Source organism: Pseudorasbora parva, chromosome 4 (genome assembly GCF_024679245.1).
Source record: "Pseudorasbora parva isolate DD20220531a chromosome 4, ASM2467924v1, whole genome shotgun sequence".
Lineage (NCBI taxonomy): Eukaryota > Metazoa > Chordata > Actinopteri > Cypriniformes > Gobionidae > Pseudorasbora > Pseudorasbora parva.
Genome location: NC_090175.1, coordinates 57776182 through 57793681, shown reverse-complemented (window position 1 = coordinate 57793681; position 17500 = coordinate 57776182). Strand labels below are relative to the sequence as shown.

The following is a 17500-nucleotide window of genomic DNA, read 5'->3' as shown; positions in this document are numbered from 1 at the left end:
TTGGCATTCAGTCCATTCACACTCACAAGACCCATAAAGGCACTAAACACATCGACACACAGCCCATCTCACTACAGCGGCTGGACAATCACTTTACAACGGCACGAGAATAGTTATTGTGCGCAAAAAAAAATCTAAATAATGACTTTATCCGCCATGGGCTGTGTCGATGTGTTTAGTGCGTTTTAGTGTGTTCATTTGTGTTCTGAAGATGAACGAAGGTCTTTAAGTAGACATCTGACTGTAGTACTTTTACTTGTACTTGAGTAAAATTTAGCAAGGGGTATCTGTACTTTTACTCAAGTAATGAAGCTGTGTACTCTGTCCGCCTCTGGATGATGTTCATGTTTTTCCAGCAGATGTAAAGCTCACCAACGTCTGCTTCTTGAGCAGCGGCGCGTCTCCATCGAACACAAACACGGGCCTGATGCGGAAGAACAGCAGCTTACAGAGCCGATGGAAGAGTGTGAGGAGATGAGCGTTCTGGACCGCGTTCCCGTCGCGATCCCGCACGCCTTTGACCGCCTGATTCAGCCAGATACTGATGTCTGTCACCGGGAGTCACGGACACTAACTGACTCATCACTTTCAGCATTATATATATATATATATATATATATACACAATCAGGCATAACATCCTAATATTATGTTGTTCCCCCTGGTCGAGATATGGACTCCTCTAGACCCCTGAAGGTGTGCTGTGGTATCTGGCACCAAAATGTTAGCAGCAAATCCTTTAAGTCCTGTAAGCTGCGAGGTGGATCGGTCTTGTTTGTTCAGCTCATCCCACAGATGCTCGATTGGATTGAGATCTGGGGAATCTGGAGGCCGAGTCGACGCCTCAAACTGGTTGTTGTGCTCCTCAAACCATTCCTGAAGCATTTGTGCTTTGTGTCAGGAGCATTATCCTGCTGGAAGAGCCACAGCCACCAGAATACCGTTTCCATCAAAGGCTGAACATGGTCTCAGCAATGCTTAGGTAGGTGGAGCGTGTCAAAGTAACATCCACATGGATGGAGGACCCAAGCTTTCCCAGCAGAACATTGGCCAAAGCATCACACTGCCTCCGCCGGCTCGCCTTCTTCCCATAGTGCATCCTGGGGCCATGTGTTCCCCAGGTAAGCCACACACACACACACACACCCGGCCATCCACGTGATGTAGAAGAACACGTGATTCCTCAGACCAGGCCACCTTCTTCCATTGCTCCGTGGTCCAGTTCTGATGCTCACGTGCCACTGTTGGTTTTTTTCGGCGGGGTCAGGGGTCAGAGGTCACTCTGACTGGTCCATACGCCTCAAACTGAGCTGCTCTGTGTATTCTGACAGCTTTCTATCAGAACCAGCATTAACTTCTGGAGCAGTTTGAGCTCCAGTAGCTCGTCTGTTTGATCGGACCCCACGGGCCAGCCTTCGCTCCCCACGGTCATCAATGAGCCTTGGCCGCCCATGACCCTGTGGCCGGTTCTCCACTGGTCCTTCCTTGGAGCACTTTTGATAGATACTGACCACTGCAGACCGGGAACAGCCCACAAGAGCTGCAGTTTTGGAGATGCTCTGACCCAGTCGTCTAGCCGTCACAATCTGGCCAAACTCGCTCAAATCCTTACGCTTGCCCATTTCTCCTGCTTCACACACATCAACTCTGAGGACAGAATGTTCACTTGCTGCCTAATATATCCCACCCACTAACAGGTGATGAAGAGATCATCAGTGATATTCACTTCACCTGTCAGTGGAATAATGTTATGCCTGATTGGTGTATATATATATATATATACAGTGAGGAGGACCTTGTTGAAAGTGCTGATGAAGCTGTAATGTCAGACTGTTCAAGAGGAAGAAGAGCGTAAAGGATACCGACAGCCAAGATCTTCCCCTCCAGTGTTTCCGGATTGATGGGTTTTCCGGTGCTTTCCAAGAGCTTCCACAGTCCATGAACTCCCATCACACCTGACATCAGCAGGAAAACATCATCATCATCATCATCATCATCATCATCACTATCATCATCACCATCATCATCATCATCATCATCATCATCATCATCATCATCATCACCATCATCATCATCATCATCATCATCATCATCATCATCATCATCACCATCATCATCATCATCATCATCATCACCATCGTTAATTTTCACACAGTGTAAAGCAAAAACAAACAAATCATAATTCTGAATTATAAATGAACTGTCAAAATTATGACATACATTTAAATTATGAGGGAAAAGTCATAAATTAGGAGGAAAATGTAAAATGATGATATTAAAATGTCATCCTTTTGAGGAAAAACGTGTAAATTATGCGATTAAAAAGTCATTTTTAATTTTTATGACCTAGTACATAATCATTTTACCTCATAATTATGACTTGTTATAATTATGATTCAGCGTTTCATAATTTCGACGGTTTAGTATGTCATAATTTAGATTTTTTAATCTCATAATTATTATTTAATATGTCATAATTTTGACATTTTAATCAAACCCTCGAGCAGGAGAAATACATACAAAAACACAACAACAAGATAGTGTTGATAAATCTATTATATGCGATTAAAATGAAACAATATTTCAACATAGCCCAATATATATGCGTATTTCTGTTTCTAATGTGCTTGTTTGTTATTCATAGGCTTAAAAACAAATGTTTAAATGCTGATATTTTATAAAAATCACGAACGGACCTGCTCACAGCGGCAGAATCATAACATCCGGTCCGGTCTCGTCGCCCGGAAACACGTACTGAGCACTTCCGTTCCGCTGCTCGCCGCGATCAGCTGCTTCCGCTTTAGCATGGATCCTGTGTGAGCGCGACACCGTGAGGTACGTGGCAAGATTTATTATGAAAATATCAACATTTATCACTTAGCACGGTCATTAATATCTTCGTAATTTGATGAGATTCGCGCCTTTGCGTGACGTCAGCGGTTTAATAATCTCGAGGCGACGGTTAGTTTTACGCAAACTCGCCACACACAGAGATAAACAAACAGATAAACACAGACACACACACACATAATATAAACAGAGATAAACTCGGCACAAAGGTCGGGATTGTGTTTATTATTGTTATTATCAGCACGTGTTTGTGTTGGCTTCGCTGGTAAGGAAACTAACATTACTAATGTAAACATATTTTATTTATGGCTTTTTATGATAAATCCGCATCGGTCTTTTATTATGTAATGATGATGAATTTATGGCTTTTATGATTAATCCACGTCTGTCTTTTATTATGTAATAATGACGAATGATCAGGTCAAGCTTTACGCGATTAATCCGGACTAACTAATGCAGATTTGTTTCTTCTATCTAGTGTTTTGATTTATTACAGTTACATTTAGATTTACCACACAAAGGTTGTGTTACACACACACACACACACACACACACTGTTTTTGTGACATATGGGGACATTCCATAGGCGTAATGGTTTTTATACTGTACAAACCGTATTTTCTATCCCCCTACACTGCCCCTAAACCTACACACACACACACACACACATATATATATATATATATACACTCATTTGTTTACTAAAAAATGTTTATCCCCTAGGCTTGCATCATAAAATGTAAAATAAATAATTTTTTGTCTAAACTTTTAATTTATTTTATTTAATTTATTACAAAATTATTTTAAAATGTGAAAAATGCAATATGTTTATTACACTGTTATTTTATTATAAACATTTAAATATAAAATGTATTTATTAAAATATTTTTTTATGATAAAAATGTACAATTTTTTTTATAATTTGTTTACCACAATCAGTGCAGTTTTATTATACAATTTACTATGTACATTTTGTTTATTATAATGTAATTTTTTGTCCAGGAGGTATCATAAAATACTTATAAAGTATATATTTGAATAAAATTAGAAGAAAATGTTATGTTTATTATTTTAAAATATAAAATTTGTTAAAACGTTTTTTTCTGAGCAGGAGTCAACTAGACCTGGATCATAAAATGTTAATAAAATAAATTGAATTATGTTTTTGAAATGCTATTTTTATTCTAAAATGTACAATATATAATGTGTTTATTACAATGTTAAAGGAGGTGTGTGTGAGATTGTGGCCAAAACTGGTACTGCAGGTGTATCCCCCCTCCCCCTGACTCGAGGTTGCCAGATTGGCTGCAGGATCAGCAGAACGTTTGTAGATCTGCAGCTGTGGGAACTAGAACAGATCTGGCAACCCGTAACATTACTGACTCCTGATTGGTCGATAGGTGGAGGGCGGAGCTTCAGGCTAAAACACAACATGACATCATCAACATCAGTTGAGCTGCAACAACAACTTTATTTTTTATATCAACAACTACCATTTCATGATTCATTGAAATACATCTCTTACATATAGTTCCTTTAATTTTTGTGCAGGAGCTGGGCTTGTATCATAAAATACTAATAAATACTGCAAATAATAAAGTCCATTAGAATGTTTTTGACATGATGTGCTGGTGTGTCCAGGCGGTGGAGATCTGGTGAAGGGCCGTCATGTCGACCGTGATCATCAAAGGTTAGTTCCTCCATTACCTTCAGTCTGTAAAGATTATTATTATCTATTCACACGGGATTAGTATTATCTGGGGACGTCTGTGATTTGGGAATTACTCCCACATCTGAGTTTTGCGGCGCATTCACACAGGATCAGCAAAGCCTGGGATTTTACTCGAATTTACTGACTTATCTCCTGGATATGATGTCAAGACCTGTAAATGTTTTTTCGTTACAGATATAGCTGTGTGAAATCATAAACAGTCATATGTATCGATATCGCTTTGATGGTTTTATAGTAATAAACATACTTTTGTTTATCACGAGTGAGAAGCTGACACACGGCGGATGATTCAGTTTCAGAGCTAAATGTAAAAGCGTCGTTTAAGCGAGCTTGTCATTGTCCTGTTCTGTTCTTCATTAAGAATAGTGTTGATGTTAATATTAAACACACCATTCAATCAGTTTACTCCCAAATCGGTCCTCATTCTGAAGTGAAAGTATAATCCCAGCGGGAATTCATAACGGTGCGCTTTATGAACGCAGCCTCCATTCTTTGTGAAAGATAAAGATAGAAATGTTACAGGGAATAAAAACCTCGCAAAAATGATCTCCGGTCCGCCTAATCCTGGCCAAATCACAGAGATGGCGATTCACACGGGACTAATATCATCACAGGACCGCGGTGTTCAGCGGAATATGGCCGGTCATTTGCGGGGATATGTTCACATTTTCTGTTTTACTTTACAAACAGACATGGCCGATGGCGGATTAAAGGGTTAATTCACCCAAAAATGAAATGTCTGTCATTAACTCCTCTTCCTAATGTCGCTCCACACCCGTAAGACCTCCGTTCATCTTCACACACAGTTTAAGATATTTTAGATTTAGTCCGAGAGCGTATGCAAGTGTATGCACACTATACTGTCCATGTCCAGAAAGGGAATAAAAACATCATCACAGTAGTCCATATGAGACATCAGTGGGTTAATTAGAGTCTCTTGAAGCATCCAAAATACATTTGGGTCCAAAAATAACAAAAACTACGACTTTATTCAGCATTGGCTTCTCTTCCGCGTTTGTGTTCAATCCTCAAATAAAGATTCAAACGGTTATGAATCAGCGAATCGATTCATGATTCGGATCGCCAATGTCTCGTGATTTCAGCAGTTTGACACGCGAGCCGAATCATGAATCAATTCGCTGATTCATAACCGTTTGAATCTTTATTTGAGGATTGAACACAAACCCGAATTATTACAAATCACCAGAGGTCCCCAGATAATACTAATCCTGTGCAAATAGGGCTTTATACTGTAACCGCTGAGCTACACACACACACACACCCACACGTGTCTGTCTCTCAGATGTGGCTGTCCGCGGCCCCGGCGATGGCATGGAGATGCATAAGCCCGCGGTGGCCCCGGAGCTGTCGGTGGAGGCTCCGCTCCTGAAGGTTTGCTCACCGAAGCGCAGTCCGAGAGCCGCGGCGCCGGGAGTCTTACACCTGGGCAAGGTGAGCCGCGACGCCTGCACCGAGCTGGAGGCCGTCAGGATCGTGGTCCCCAGAGCAGCCATCAGCCGGAGCCGGGCCCCGGGGCCCCAAACTGAAGACCGCGGGGACGAACGTCAGCCGGAGCCGGAGCCGCTGGACCACAGGAGCGCTCTGGAGAAACTGCAGAACTCCGAGCGGCGTCTCATGCAGGATAAAGAGGGACTCTCCAACCAGCTGCGCGTGCAGACCGAGGTCGGGCAATTATTTTTACTATAAATAAATAGTTCATCATTTTAATTGTTACAAATATCTAGCCTGCCGTGGTCATACTCAACTCCAGTCAGAATATGAGTCTGATGCTCCATTGGGCTGTGATTATGGGGCGTGTTTCAACCCAACCAGGAAAGACCTCGATTGGACAGACCGACAACCAATCAGAGCAGCAGAGCGACGCATAACGTTAGTTGTCAAACATCAACAGAGCTCAACTGCACTGTGTTGCCAAATCCGAGTTTTTTTCCGCGGGTTGTTTTCCATGTTGAAGCGACTATTATGTGATATATAGAACCATGAGTTGAATGAATGTTAGCAGCAACCTTGCCAAAATAACATTTTACCCCCAAACACCTTTTTTTTTTTTTTCGGAGATCATCGGCTAAAGCCCGCCCTGATGATCTCATTGGTCGGTTTCTGTTGATCATCTGTCCGTCATCGTCTAAAGCCCGCCCTGATGATCTCATTGGTCAGTTTCTGTTGATCATCTGTCCGTCATCGTCTAAAGCCCGCCCTGATGATCTCATTGGTCAGTTTCTGTTGATCATCTGTCCATCATCGGCTAAAGCCCGCCCTGATGATCTCATTGGTCAGTTTCTGTTGATCATCTGTCCGTCATCGGCTAAAGCCCGCCCTGATGATCTCATTGGTCAGTTTCTGTTGATCATCTGTCCGTCATCGGCTAAAGCCCGCCCTGATGATCTCATTGGTCAGTTTCTGTTGATCATCTGTCCGTCATCGGCTAAAGCCCGCCCTGATGATCTCATTGGTCAGTTTCTGTTGATCATCTGTCCGTCATCAGCTAAAGCCCGCCCTGATGATCTCATTGGCCAGTTTCTGTTGATCATCTGTCCGTCATCGGCTAAAGCCCGCTCCGGATGATCTCATTGGTCAGTTTCTGTTGATCATCTGTCCATCATCGGCTAAAGCCCGCCCTGATGATCTCATTGGTCAGTTTCTGTTTCGGGGATAATTACTCCTCTATGGATTGAGTCCAGACCGAACCGCCCGAGCTCAAATGTTGTGGTCGGGGCTGAGTTCGGCTGGCATCCAGGCTAACGATTATCTATAATAGTTAATAAATTTGTGTTTTTAGCATTTAGCAAATGTAATTTTTAAAAATATTTTTAAAAGGGGTGTTTGCATGCGATTTGACTTGTTTAACTGTAGTTAGTGTGTAATGTCGCTGTGATTTGACTTGTTTAACTGTAGTTAGTGTGTAATGTCGCTGTGATTTGACTTGTTTAACGTTAGTTAGTGTGTAATGTCGCTGTGATTTGACTTTTGTAACTTTAGTTAGTGTGTAATGTCACTGCTTGAGCAGAAACAGTCTCTGCAAAGCTACAGCGCTGAAAGTTCACTGCAAACGGAGATATTGTCTTTTAAAGTAACGGCAGTTTATTGCCTACAAAAATGGCCGGTTTGGACTACAACGAGCTTCTTCCTGGGTTGGTGACATCATAAACCCTCACTAGTCTCCGCAGATGTGACTTCTGCCCGTAATGGGAAGGGGCGTGGCCTTAACCTGTGCTTCAGCCAATAAAAATACAGGAAACTACATTTGGCCATCTGACCAATCTAAGACCATTGCGTTTTTCAGAGGGAGGGGCTTCATAGAAGCAGGAAGCAGACGAGCCGTTCAAAGGACAGACAGCGGTGGGGAATAAAGGGAGGATAGAAGAAAAATACAGCGTAAAAAAAAATATTCCTGTGTGAATATATAGTAAAGTGTGATTTATTCCAGGTGAACCGCGAGCTGAAGAAGCTGCTGGTGGCGTCGGTGGGCGATGACCTGCAGTATCACTTTGAGCGAATCGCGCGCGAGAAGAACCACCTGATCCTGGAGAACGAGGCTTTGGGGCGGAGCCTGACACACACGGCCGAGCAGCTGGAGCGAATGAGCATTCAGTGTGACGTCTGGAGGAGCAAGTTCCTCGCCAGCCGGTGAGACTCTACGCAGAAACGCGCGATGAGAGGGGTGTGCGATATACACCGTCTGCGAAAATATTGTAATTGTTGTTTTAGGGCCTTTCACACTAGACGTGATTTTGACGCACAAATAATTTTTGGCTTTATTATGGTTTTATTTTTTGATCAGCTGTGTGTATAATGAGCGCTTCTACACCAAACGCAAATGTGCTGTGGAGAAAAAACTAATGCTGCGTCCCAATTCGCCGACTTATACTACATCCTAAAAGTATGTACTCTTTTTGTGAAGAAAAGGTATTTACTTTTGAGTGTGTAGCAGAAAAGTATGCAAGCTTCGGGACTTCTTCGCCATCTTTAACGGACTCTGTCGCTTAGTTACGAGCATCCCGTCTCCGTTTCACTGCCCTGTCAATCATCGTCAGATTCATCAGCTCAAATCCTCCTCATTCAGTTTAATCTCCTGCCGTATCGGAGAGAAGTGTAGCCGCTCGCTGATCTGCCGTGTGTGTGTCTTTAATGCAGAGACTCTCCTCGTGTGTTTGCAGTTTAAATATAATGATGCATTTAAAAGTTAACGGCCAAACGTGTCATTACAAAAGTGCTCAATGCTGCTGCCGGCGAGATATAATGTGGACAACACTGAATAAATATATTTTTGTCAGGTTAAACACTGATAGTTGGTCACTCAAACCCCTTTATCTAAACCTCTCTACTTAACCGCCGGACTCGCACATCCGTCATGTTTGTAGTTTTTTAACACTTTTTATCCGCGTGTGTAGTTCTAATCGAATCCTCCTCCAACTCGCAATGGGTTGTGGGTAATATCAGCCGTTAGAGTGCCCAGCGAGCCATACTTCGGATTCGGACCGGAAATAGTAAACCATCCGGAAATCTTTGGAATACTCTTTTCAACATACTACGATTTGGGACACACTAATTCTATTTTCGAGTACTATTTAGGATGGATAGAATGCGAATTGGGACGCAGGGTACGTTTATTTTTTCCGTTTCTATGTCGTTTTTTTTTTTTTTACTCTACGGGCGACAGAAACACTTCAACCAATCACATACAAGGAAACAAAGGTGAGGAAACGTCCAGTTGATGTGACGAGCTATTCACTCAACATTAACCTTTGCCAGGTGTGGCGTTTCTCATGAGATTACAGCTGTAGGTCTAGTTAAAGCTGTACAGCCTCAGCTGTGTTTACAGACAGCGATAACTTAACCTTTTATAAATCGTTCATTTTTTTCTAAACCTTGTGTCCGCGATTATAGAAAGTGAAAGTGCTTCCATCAGTACGTCTGTGGCACTGAAATGTTAACATTGTGACTGAACTGGAAACATCTGCTCTGGATCGATTGGTTCCTGAAGTGTGTGTTACGCCCGTTTCACCCATACTCCGTCTGCGGTGTGTGTGTTGCGTCGCGTATGCAGTGCAGGAGCCGCACGCCCTGTTGTGCTTTCACATAATGCGTTTGCAGTCGTAACTGATCCGCTGTATATACACAAAACACAGCATTTATTCATTATTTTTTATTTAAAATCCTATCATATTATTTAAATAAAATTTTCTTCGCTTTTTTGTTATGCGTCCGTGTGAAAGGGCCTTAAAATGTGCGAGTATATCCCTCACACACACCCAGAGAGTTTGTGTGTGTGCGCGCATAAACTACATAATGTAGTCCTGAAGATTAGACTACTGAATGAATCGGCTTACTGAAACTATTAATTTTACATATAAAGTATCTTTTCATGTTTTAAATCATTTTTTATTATTTAGTATTCAATATTATGTTTAAAACATCAAAAGCTAGGTAAAAATGCTCATAAAAGATAAAAATACATTTAAGCTTTTGGGAGAAGATGATTTCAGTCACTGCTGTGAACTGACGCCACACAGAATATGAAGAATATCAAAACCCTGATCACCAGCACACTCAGCAAAATATCATCTAATTATCGTTATCGAGAAAATCCCCCAAAATATTGAGATATAATTTTTTGTCAATATCGCACACCCCTAGTGATGTGTCAGTTCAGGTCACATTTATGTCATTGTATATAACTGTGATAGTGTGTTATGTGCATGGCAGGTTGAAGAGATGGGTCCCAAACAATGCTAGGAAGACACTAAATACGAAAAGCATGTTCAAGTGAAAATGCTTGTGTGTGTGTTGTAGCGTGATGGCAGAGGAACTGACCAATGCCAGAGCAGCTCTGCAGCGCCAGACCAGAGACGCTCAGTGTGCCATTGAGGACCTGCTGCGAGAAAGAGACGAGTTCTCCAGAGACATGCTGCACACACACAGGTGACCTTCAGACAGGGCTGTTATCCTCAACCAAAATAATACTACTGCGATTGAGGTTTAAATAAAATATAGGACTTTGATTGACAGTGTGAGTGTGTGTGATTGACACTGTATGACTGATTGATTGACAGGTCACTGGAGCAGCTGCTGGTGTCTCTGCAGTGGGGTCGACAGCAGACCTACTATCCCAGCGCGCAGCCGCTCAGCACCGGAGAACTGGCCGCAGCCAATCACAAGCTCGCTGACGCCATCAACTCACACCTGCTGGGGAACGTGAGTGTCAGCGGCGGCCCGAAGAAGAGCCAAAAGCAGAACCAGATCCGGAACCAGAGCTCAGAGCTCTGCAACACGCCGGCCGAGAAGATGGCAGAGAAGGTGCGAAGAAATTAATAATTAGACCAGGGCTGTCAAAATGAATGCGTTAATAACACGCTAACGCAAATTAATTTTAACGGCACTCATTTTATTAACGTGCGATTAACACATTTTCTGTTTGATCTGTATTTGGAGAAATTGAGATAAGTCATAGATGTTAAGGATGCAGCAGCAAACATTAAAAGGGAAAGAAAAGGGTTAACATTAACATTTCGATTCGAAAAACAAGTGCAGTTATAGCCTACAAGCTACCTAGCTTTTCTGTTTTTACAATGAGCACATTCTCTGTAATCTGAGCGCAATGCACTGAAGCTCACTCTTGCTCATATCTGAGGTAAATCATTAACACCATCACCACTTACACTACGTGTTTTATTGAACTATACATTATAATCGGCTAAAACTAATACGCAGGTTACTTTTCTGAACAAGAGCGACAATGTGATTAATTGCGAGTTAACTTATGACTATGCTATTAATCACGAGATAACTCACGTCAATATGTGATTAATCGCGTGTTAACTTATGACTATGCTATTAATCACGAGATAACTCACGTCAATATGTGATTAATCGCGTGTTAACTTATGACTATGCTATTAATCACGAGATAACTCACGACAATATGTGATTAATCACGCGTTAACTCGTGACAATATGCGATTAATCACAAGATAACTCACAGCAATGTGGTTAATCGTGCGTTAACTCGTGACAATATGCGATTAATCACAAGATAACTCACGACAATATGTGATTAATCACGCGTTAACTCGTGACAATATGCAATTAATCACAAGATAACTCACGACAATATGTGATTAATCACGCGTTAACTCATGACAATATGTGATTAATCACAAGATAACTCACGACAATATGTGATCAATCACGCGTTAACACGGGACAATATGCGATTAATCACAAGATAACTCACAACAATATGTGATCAATCACGCGTTAACACGTGACAATATGCAATTAATCACAAGATAACTCACGACAATGTGATTAATCTCGAGGTAACTCGTGACAATATGCGATTAATCACAAGATAACTCACGACCATATGTGATTAATCGCGTGTTAACTTCTGACAATATGCGATTAATCACAAGATAACTCACGACCATATGTGATTAATCGCGTGTTAACTTCTGACAATATGCGATTAATCACAAGATAACTCACGACCATATGTGATTAATCGCGTGCTAACTTCTGACAATATGCGATTAATCACAAGATAACTCACGACCATATGTGATTAATCGCGTGTTAACTCGTGACAATATGCGATTAATCGCGCTTAAAAATTTTAAGCGTTTGACAGCCCTAAATTAGACTCATAACAAGAACTCAACAATTACAAATACATGAATAATAATTCTGTGAATGTCAATTGATTGTTGTTCAGGTGCTGCGGAGTCTCGACCCCATTTCCTGCTCGGAACAGGAAGTTGACGCGTCCCCGTCCGACCCGCCTCATTCGCCCTTCCTGCCCAGTAAGAAGAGCATCGGCCGCTTCCACCCATACACACGCTACGAAAACATCACCTTTAACTGCTGCGAGCGGTGCAGCGGCGAACTCACCGTACTATAGGCCACACACACCAAAGACGAACGCAGACGGATCACTGCTTGAGGTTTATTTTACACCAATACACTGCAAAACATGCTCTTCTTATTTAGTAATTTTTTCTTATTTCCAGTCCAAATATCTAAATATTCTTAAATCAAGATGCATTTACTAGATCAGTAAACGTCATAAGATATTTTTGCTTGTTTTCTGGGGAAAATTATCAAAATGAAGTGAGTTTCTGTTTGGGACGAAAACAAGATTTCAATCAGAATTAAGATTATTTTTCTCACCCCATTGGCAGATCATTTTGCCTGTTTTAAGCAAAAACTCACTTCATTTTTATTTTTGAGAAAAAAAGGACAAATATCTCATGTTGTTTTACTGATCTAGTAAATGCATCTTGATTTAAGAATTGTTAGATATTTAGACTGGAAACAAGACAAAAATACGTAAGAGTAAGAAGAGCATTTTTAGCAGTGTGTGATTGTTTCTCTCAGAAGAACACAAACGGAGAGGAAGTGACGACGCCGCTCATGTTATTCTTCTGGAGATGACTTTAAAGTGTGTGAGCTGTGTGTGTTTTCATGGCTTCTGTTGGTGTGAATGCGGTGTAGGATGCGTTTATGTAAAGCAGTGTTTCTGGAATATAATGCTGACTGTATTATATACTGTATCGATATGAATCTAGGCACGTTTGAAGCGTTTCCTGGACCGGAGTGTACAAAGTCTTTGTTTTTAAAGTATTTCAGTGATATTTTCTCCATCATCTTCCTTTACCAAAATAAATCATTTCGAGTGAAACGTTTTCTTTCGCTGTTTTTCCCATCATGCTGGTAAAACGGTGTATTTTTGATGCGATGATTCTTTGAAATGAAAGCCGAGGACAGATTTCTATCAGAGTTTGACATCATGAATGAAATGTGTAATTGTGTTCAGACCAGAGGATTATTGTGTTTCTTGTGATTTTCACAAATAATAATGAATTCATTCATTTGTAAGAAGAATTGAATAGTTAGAATAAGAAATGAATTAGAAAATGTGTCATAATAAAATAATTAGATTATAATGATTAGACATTAATTCATGAAAATAAATAATTATAAGAAATTAGAAGAGTAAGAAATCAATAATTTGAAATTAATTCATCAGAAATTAATTAGATCATGAGAAATCAATTATTAGAAATGCATTAATCCATTAACAATTCATAATTGTTAAAAATTGGAATAATAAATTATTTAATAACTGGAAATTAATAAATAAGAAATGAATAATTGGATAAATTAATCATTAGACTTTCATTAATTCATAACAAAAAATAATAATTAGAATAAAAATAATAAATGAATAATTAGATTAATAATAAATGAATAATTGGAAATTCATTTCTAAGAAAATAATCATTAGAAATTATTTAATCCATAAACAACTCATAATTAGATTAAAAATAAGAAATTAATCATAGAACAATAAATTCATAATTAGATTTATATGAAATTAGAATAAGAAACGATTGAAAATTAATTAATAAAAATAATTAGAATGAGAATCTAGTTGGAAAATAATGCACAAGAAATTTATAATACGATTAGAACAATAAATTAATTAATTTGAAAGAACTGAATAATTAGATTACAAATATGAAATTAGAAAAGTAATAAGTGGAAATAATTAAATAAGAAATTATTATTAATTTTTTTGCTAATTTATTGTCATGAAAATAATATCAAAAAGGCAAAAAGATGTTAGAACAGGATTTATTGTCTACATTCAAAATATGTCATAATAAAGGGGAAAGAATCGATCAATCTTCATCATGTGCTTCTCACACGTCCTCTTCTGTTCTAGAAGAATGAAATATAATATAATGAAATAATCAAATGATTTCAGAAGCCTCTCATCTCTATGGAAGCCGTTTCTGCCACTAAATACAAATAAAAAGAGTGATTGCGACTTTTCATCTCAGAAATTAGACTTTTTTTTCCTGCACAATTGCGAGTGCAAAGTCAGAATTGTGAGTTTAAAACTCGCATTTGATAAAGTCACAATTCCTCTTCTTATTTTTCTATTTAGTGGCGGAAACGGCTTCAATAGAAATAAGAGGCTTCTGAAATCATTTTATTAACTCAATAAGTATCAAATAAAGGGAAAGAAATGGTGTCACATCATCAATCTTCAGGAAAATAATATCAAAAAGACAAAACATGTTGGAGCAGGATTTACTGTCCTAATGCAGAATATAATGTCATGTTCTTGTGTTTTGGTTTATGTGAAACGGCCGAATGCCAAATATATGGAAGCCCGTTTAGGCCACTAAATAATAAAATAAAAAAAGTTATTGCGACTTTTTATCTCACAATTACGAGTTACATAGTTACAATTCTGAGATATAAACTCGCAATTGTGAAAAAAAGACGCAATTACTATTTTTATTTTTTTATTTAGCTAGTGGCAGAAACAGGCTTCCATCGCCACTAAATATAAAAACATAATTGCGACTTTTTATATCAGATTTGTGACTTTATATCTCACAATTGTGATAAAAGTTGCAATTACTAAATAAATTAAAAAAATTTGTTCAGTGGCGGAAACGGGCTTCCATTGCCACTAAATAAAAACATATAAAGAGTAATTGTGACTTTATATCACACAATTGCGAGTTGCAATTACTAAATAAATTTAATTATTTCTTTATTGGCGGAAACGGGCTTCGATAGAAATGAGGCTTCTGAAATCATTTTATTGACTCGATAAGAATCAATCAATCTTCCTCCCATCATTTCTCTCTCGTCCTCTTCTGTTCGGCCCTCGGTCGGATTGAATCTCTGCGGTTCTCATGGGCGCGGTCGGGTTGAGTCTTTGCGGTTCTCATGTTCTGCCGGAAGCCGCAGTGCTTCCTCTTGGGCACGAACTGCAGCGCGTTCTCCCAGCTCCCGGAGTCTTTGGCCGCCATCAGGATGCGGATCATCTGATCCAGGGTCAGGTTCTTGGCGCCCGAGTCCCAGTCCAGATACTGGTCGAGCGGGAGCCGCGCCGTCGCCATCTTCAGGCGTTTGGCGTTGGCCAGCGAGACGCCAGATTTAATGGAGCGGTCCACCATGGCACCGATCACATAAACCTTACCGTGGTCGAAAGATCTCAGGACGGAGGGCGAGTCGGCCGTGAGATAGACCAGCTGATCGCGCGGGAAAATATCCGCCGGTTGTCTCGCGGTGTCCGTAATGAGCAGCCGGTTCCACGGGTCCGATCCGTAGCGTTTGAGGAGCTCGCGGTGATAAGCACCCCCTGGCTGTAGCCCGCAGAAGTGCAGATGAAACGGGTCAGCGCCGCGGCGGTTCCATCCCTCCGCCTCCAGAAGCTGCGAGACCGTGTTCTCCATCTCCCGACGGGTCATGTAATTCTCGTAACTCATATCGAAAACCAGCGGCTGACCGAAACGCATAGCCTGCGCCGCTCGCCAATTCTGCAGCCGGTCCATTGAGCTGGTCCAGAACCGCATCAGAAACGTGTTTTTTAACCCGTCCTCGCGCTCCTCCACCTCCACGCTCTGCTTTCGATCGCGCTTCTCCTTTTTGTTGAGCTTATGAGCCTCTTTAATAGCCAGAAATTTTAGGAACTTCTTCTTTCCGGACTTGGTTCCGATCGTGCCGAGCTCCTCCAGCTGCTCATCCGTGATGGTTTTGGGCACGAGTTTCCCCGCCTGATGCCACATCTCCACCAGCTCGCGGTTCGGGTTCGGCTCGGCTCGATCCGGATCCGGCAGAGCTTGAGACTTCATGACGGACTTCCACAGGTCCAGGTCCGGTTCGGCCGCACCTTTCCCATTGGGTCGAGTGGAGCTGATGGTTCTGAGGAGCGTCTGAATGCGAGCGGAAGAGCAGCACGAGCGGAGAAACATCACACAGTCCAACACCTGCAGCCTCACCTGAGGAAACAATCACAGGCTGAGTTATGGCCAAAAATATATATACTTTATATAAATACATATATATACTTTAATAAACTTTACTCGCAAACACAGGCTGAGCGGAGACTGTACATGAGTCTATTCTGACTTAAAGGGTTAGTTCACCCCAATAATGAAATGTCTGTCATTAACTCCTCTCCCTAATGTCGCTCCACACCCGTAAGACCTCCGTTCATCTTCACACACAGTTTAAGATATTTTATATTTAGTCTGAGAGCGTATGCAAGTGTATGCACACTATACTGTCCATGTCCAGAAAGGGAATAAAAACATCATCACAGTAGTCCATATGAGACATCAGTGGGTTAATTAGAGTCTCTTGAAGCAAATAAAGATTCAAACGGTTATGAATCAGTGAATCGATTCATGATTCAGGTCGCCAATGTCATGTGATTTCAACAGTTTGACTCGTGATCCGAATCATGAGTCGATTCGCTGATTCATAACCGTTTGAATCTTTATTTGAGGATTGAACACAAACCCGGAAGAGAAGACAATGCTGAATAAAGTCGTAGTTTTTGTTATTTTTGGACCCAAATGTATTTTGGATGCTTCAAGAGACTCTAATTAACCCACTGATGTCTCATATGGACTACTGTGATGATGTTTTTATTCCCTTTCTGGACATGGACAGTATAGTGTGCATACACTTGCATACGCTCTCGGACTAAATATAAAATATCTTAAACTGTGTGTGAAGATGAACGGAGGTCTTACGGGTGTGGAGCGACATTAGGGAGAGGAGTTAATGACAGACATTTCATTTTTGAAAAAAGGACCCCATAATTTACTCGCCCTCGAGCCATCCCAGGTGTGTATGACTTACTCCTTAGTTATATTAATAACATCCTGGCTCTTCCCAGCTTTACAGTGGCAGTGAATGGGGGACGAGATTCTGAAGCTCCTACCATCATAACTCAGGGGTTAATAAAGGCGTTCTGAAGCACAGAACAATATCCATATTCATAACTTTATAAACTATAATCTCTGGCTTCCGCCAACGGCCGAGTTAAGTTTTTTTCCTGAAATGTTTCAGTTGGATGTTTTTTAAA

The 17500-nt window shown here is 40.7% G+C and overlaps 3 protein-coding genes across 5 annotated transcripts in view; 1 reads left to right on the top strand and 2 right to left on the bottom strand.

The window, feature by feature from the left end:
- Positions 1-2826, bottom strand: part of ercc5 (excision repair cross-complementation group 5) — a 25262-nt gene extending 22436 nt beyond the window's left edge. The window contains exons 1-3 of the mRNA XM_067442306.1: positions 2696-2826; positions 1862-1954; positions 373-548 (exon numbers count right to left, since the gene is read on the bottom strand). Coding sequence (XP_067298407.1) covers positions 373-548; positions 1862-1949 — 264 coding nt within the window. The 5' untranslated portion in view covers positions 1950-1954; positions 2696-2826. The remainder of the gene's footprint in view (positions 1-372; positions 549-1861; positions 1955-2695) is intronic.
- On the top strand, positions 2731-13282 carry blzf1 (basic leucine zipper nuclear factor 1). The gene is made up of 7 exons (XM_067442307.1): positions 2731-2834; positions 4491-4539; positions 5885-6264; positions 8030-8229; positions 10396-10524; positions 10656-10899; positions 12317-13282. Exons 2-7 carry the CDS (start codon positions 4518-4520, stop codon positions 12500-12502), a joined length of 1161 nt encoding a protein of 386 aa, XP_067298408.1. The 5' UTR covers positions 2731-2834; positions 4491-4517; the 3' UTR covers positions 12503-13282.
- Positions 13283-14222: 940 nt separating this feature from the next.
- The window catches only part of trmt10c (tRNA methyltransferase 10C, mitochondrial RNase P subunit), a 3805-nt gene continuing 527 nt past the window's right edge, over positions 14223-17500 (bottom strand). For all 3 annotated transcript variants that reach the window (XM_067442298.1, XM_067442300.1, XM_067442299.1), the window contains exon 2: positions 14223-16406. In XM_067442298.1, coding sequence (XP_067298399.1) covers positions 15258-16406 — 1149 coding nt within the window. In that variant the 3' untranslated portion in view covers positions 14223-15257. The remainder of the gene's footprint in view (positions 16407-17500) is intronic.

Coding starts and splice junctions, on each gene's coding strand:
- blzf1 (XM_067442307.1), top strand. CDS start 4,518: ATGTCGACCGTGATCATCAAAG. Junction 6,265..8,029: donor AGCTGCGCGTGCAGACCGAG/GTCGGGCAATTA, acceptor GATTTATTCCAG/GTGAACCGCGAGCTGAAGAA. Junction 10,525..10,655: donor GACATGCTGCACACACACAG/GTGACCTTCAGA, acceptor ATTGATTGACAG/GTCACTGGAGCAGCTGCTGG.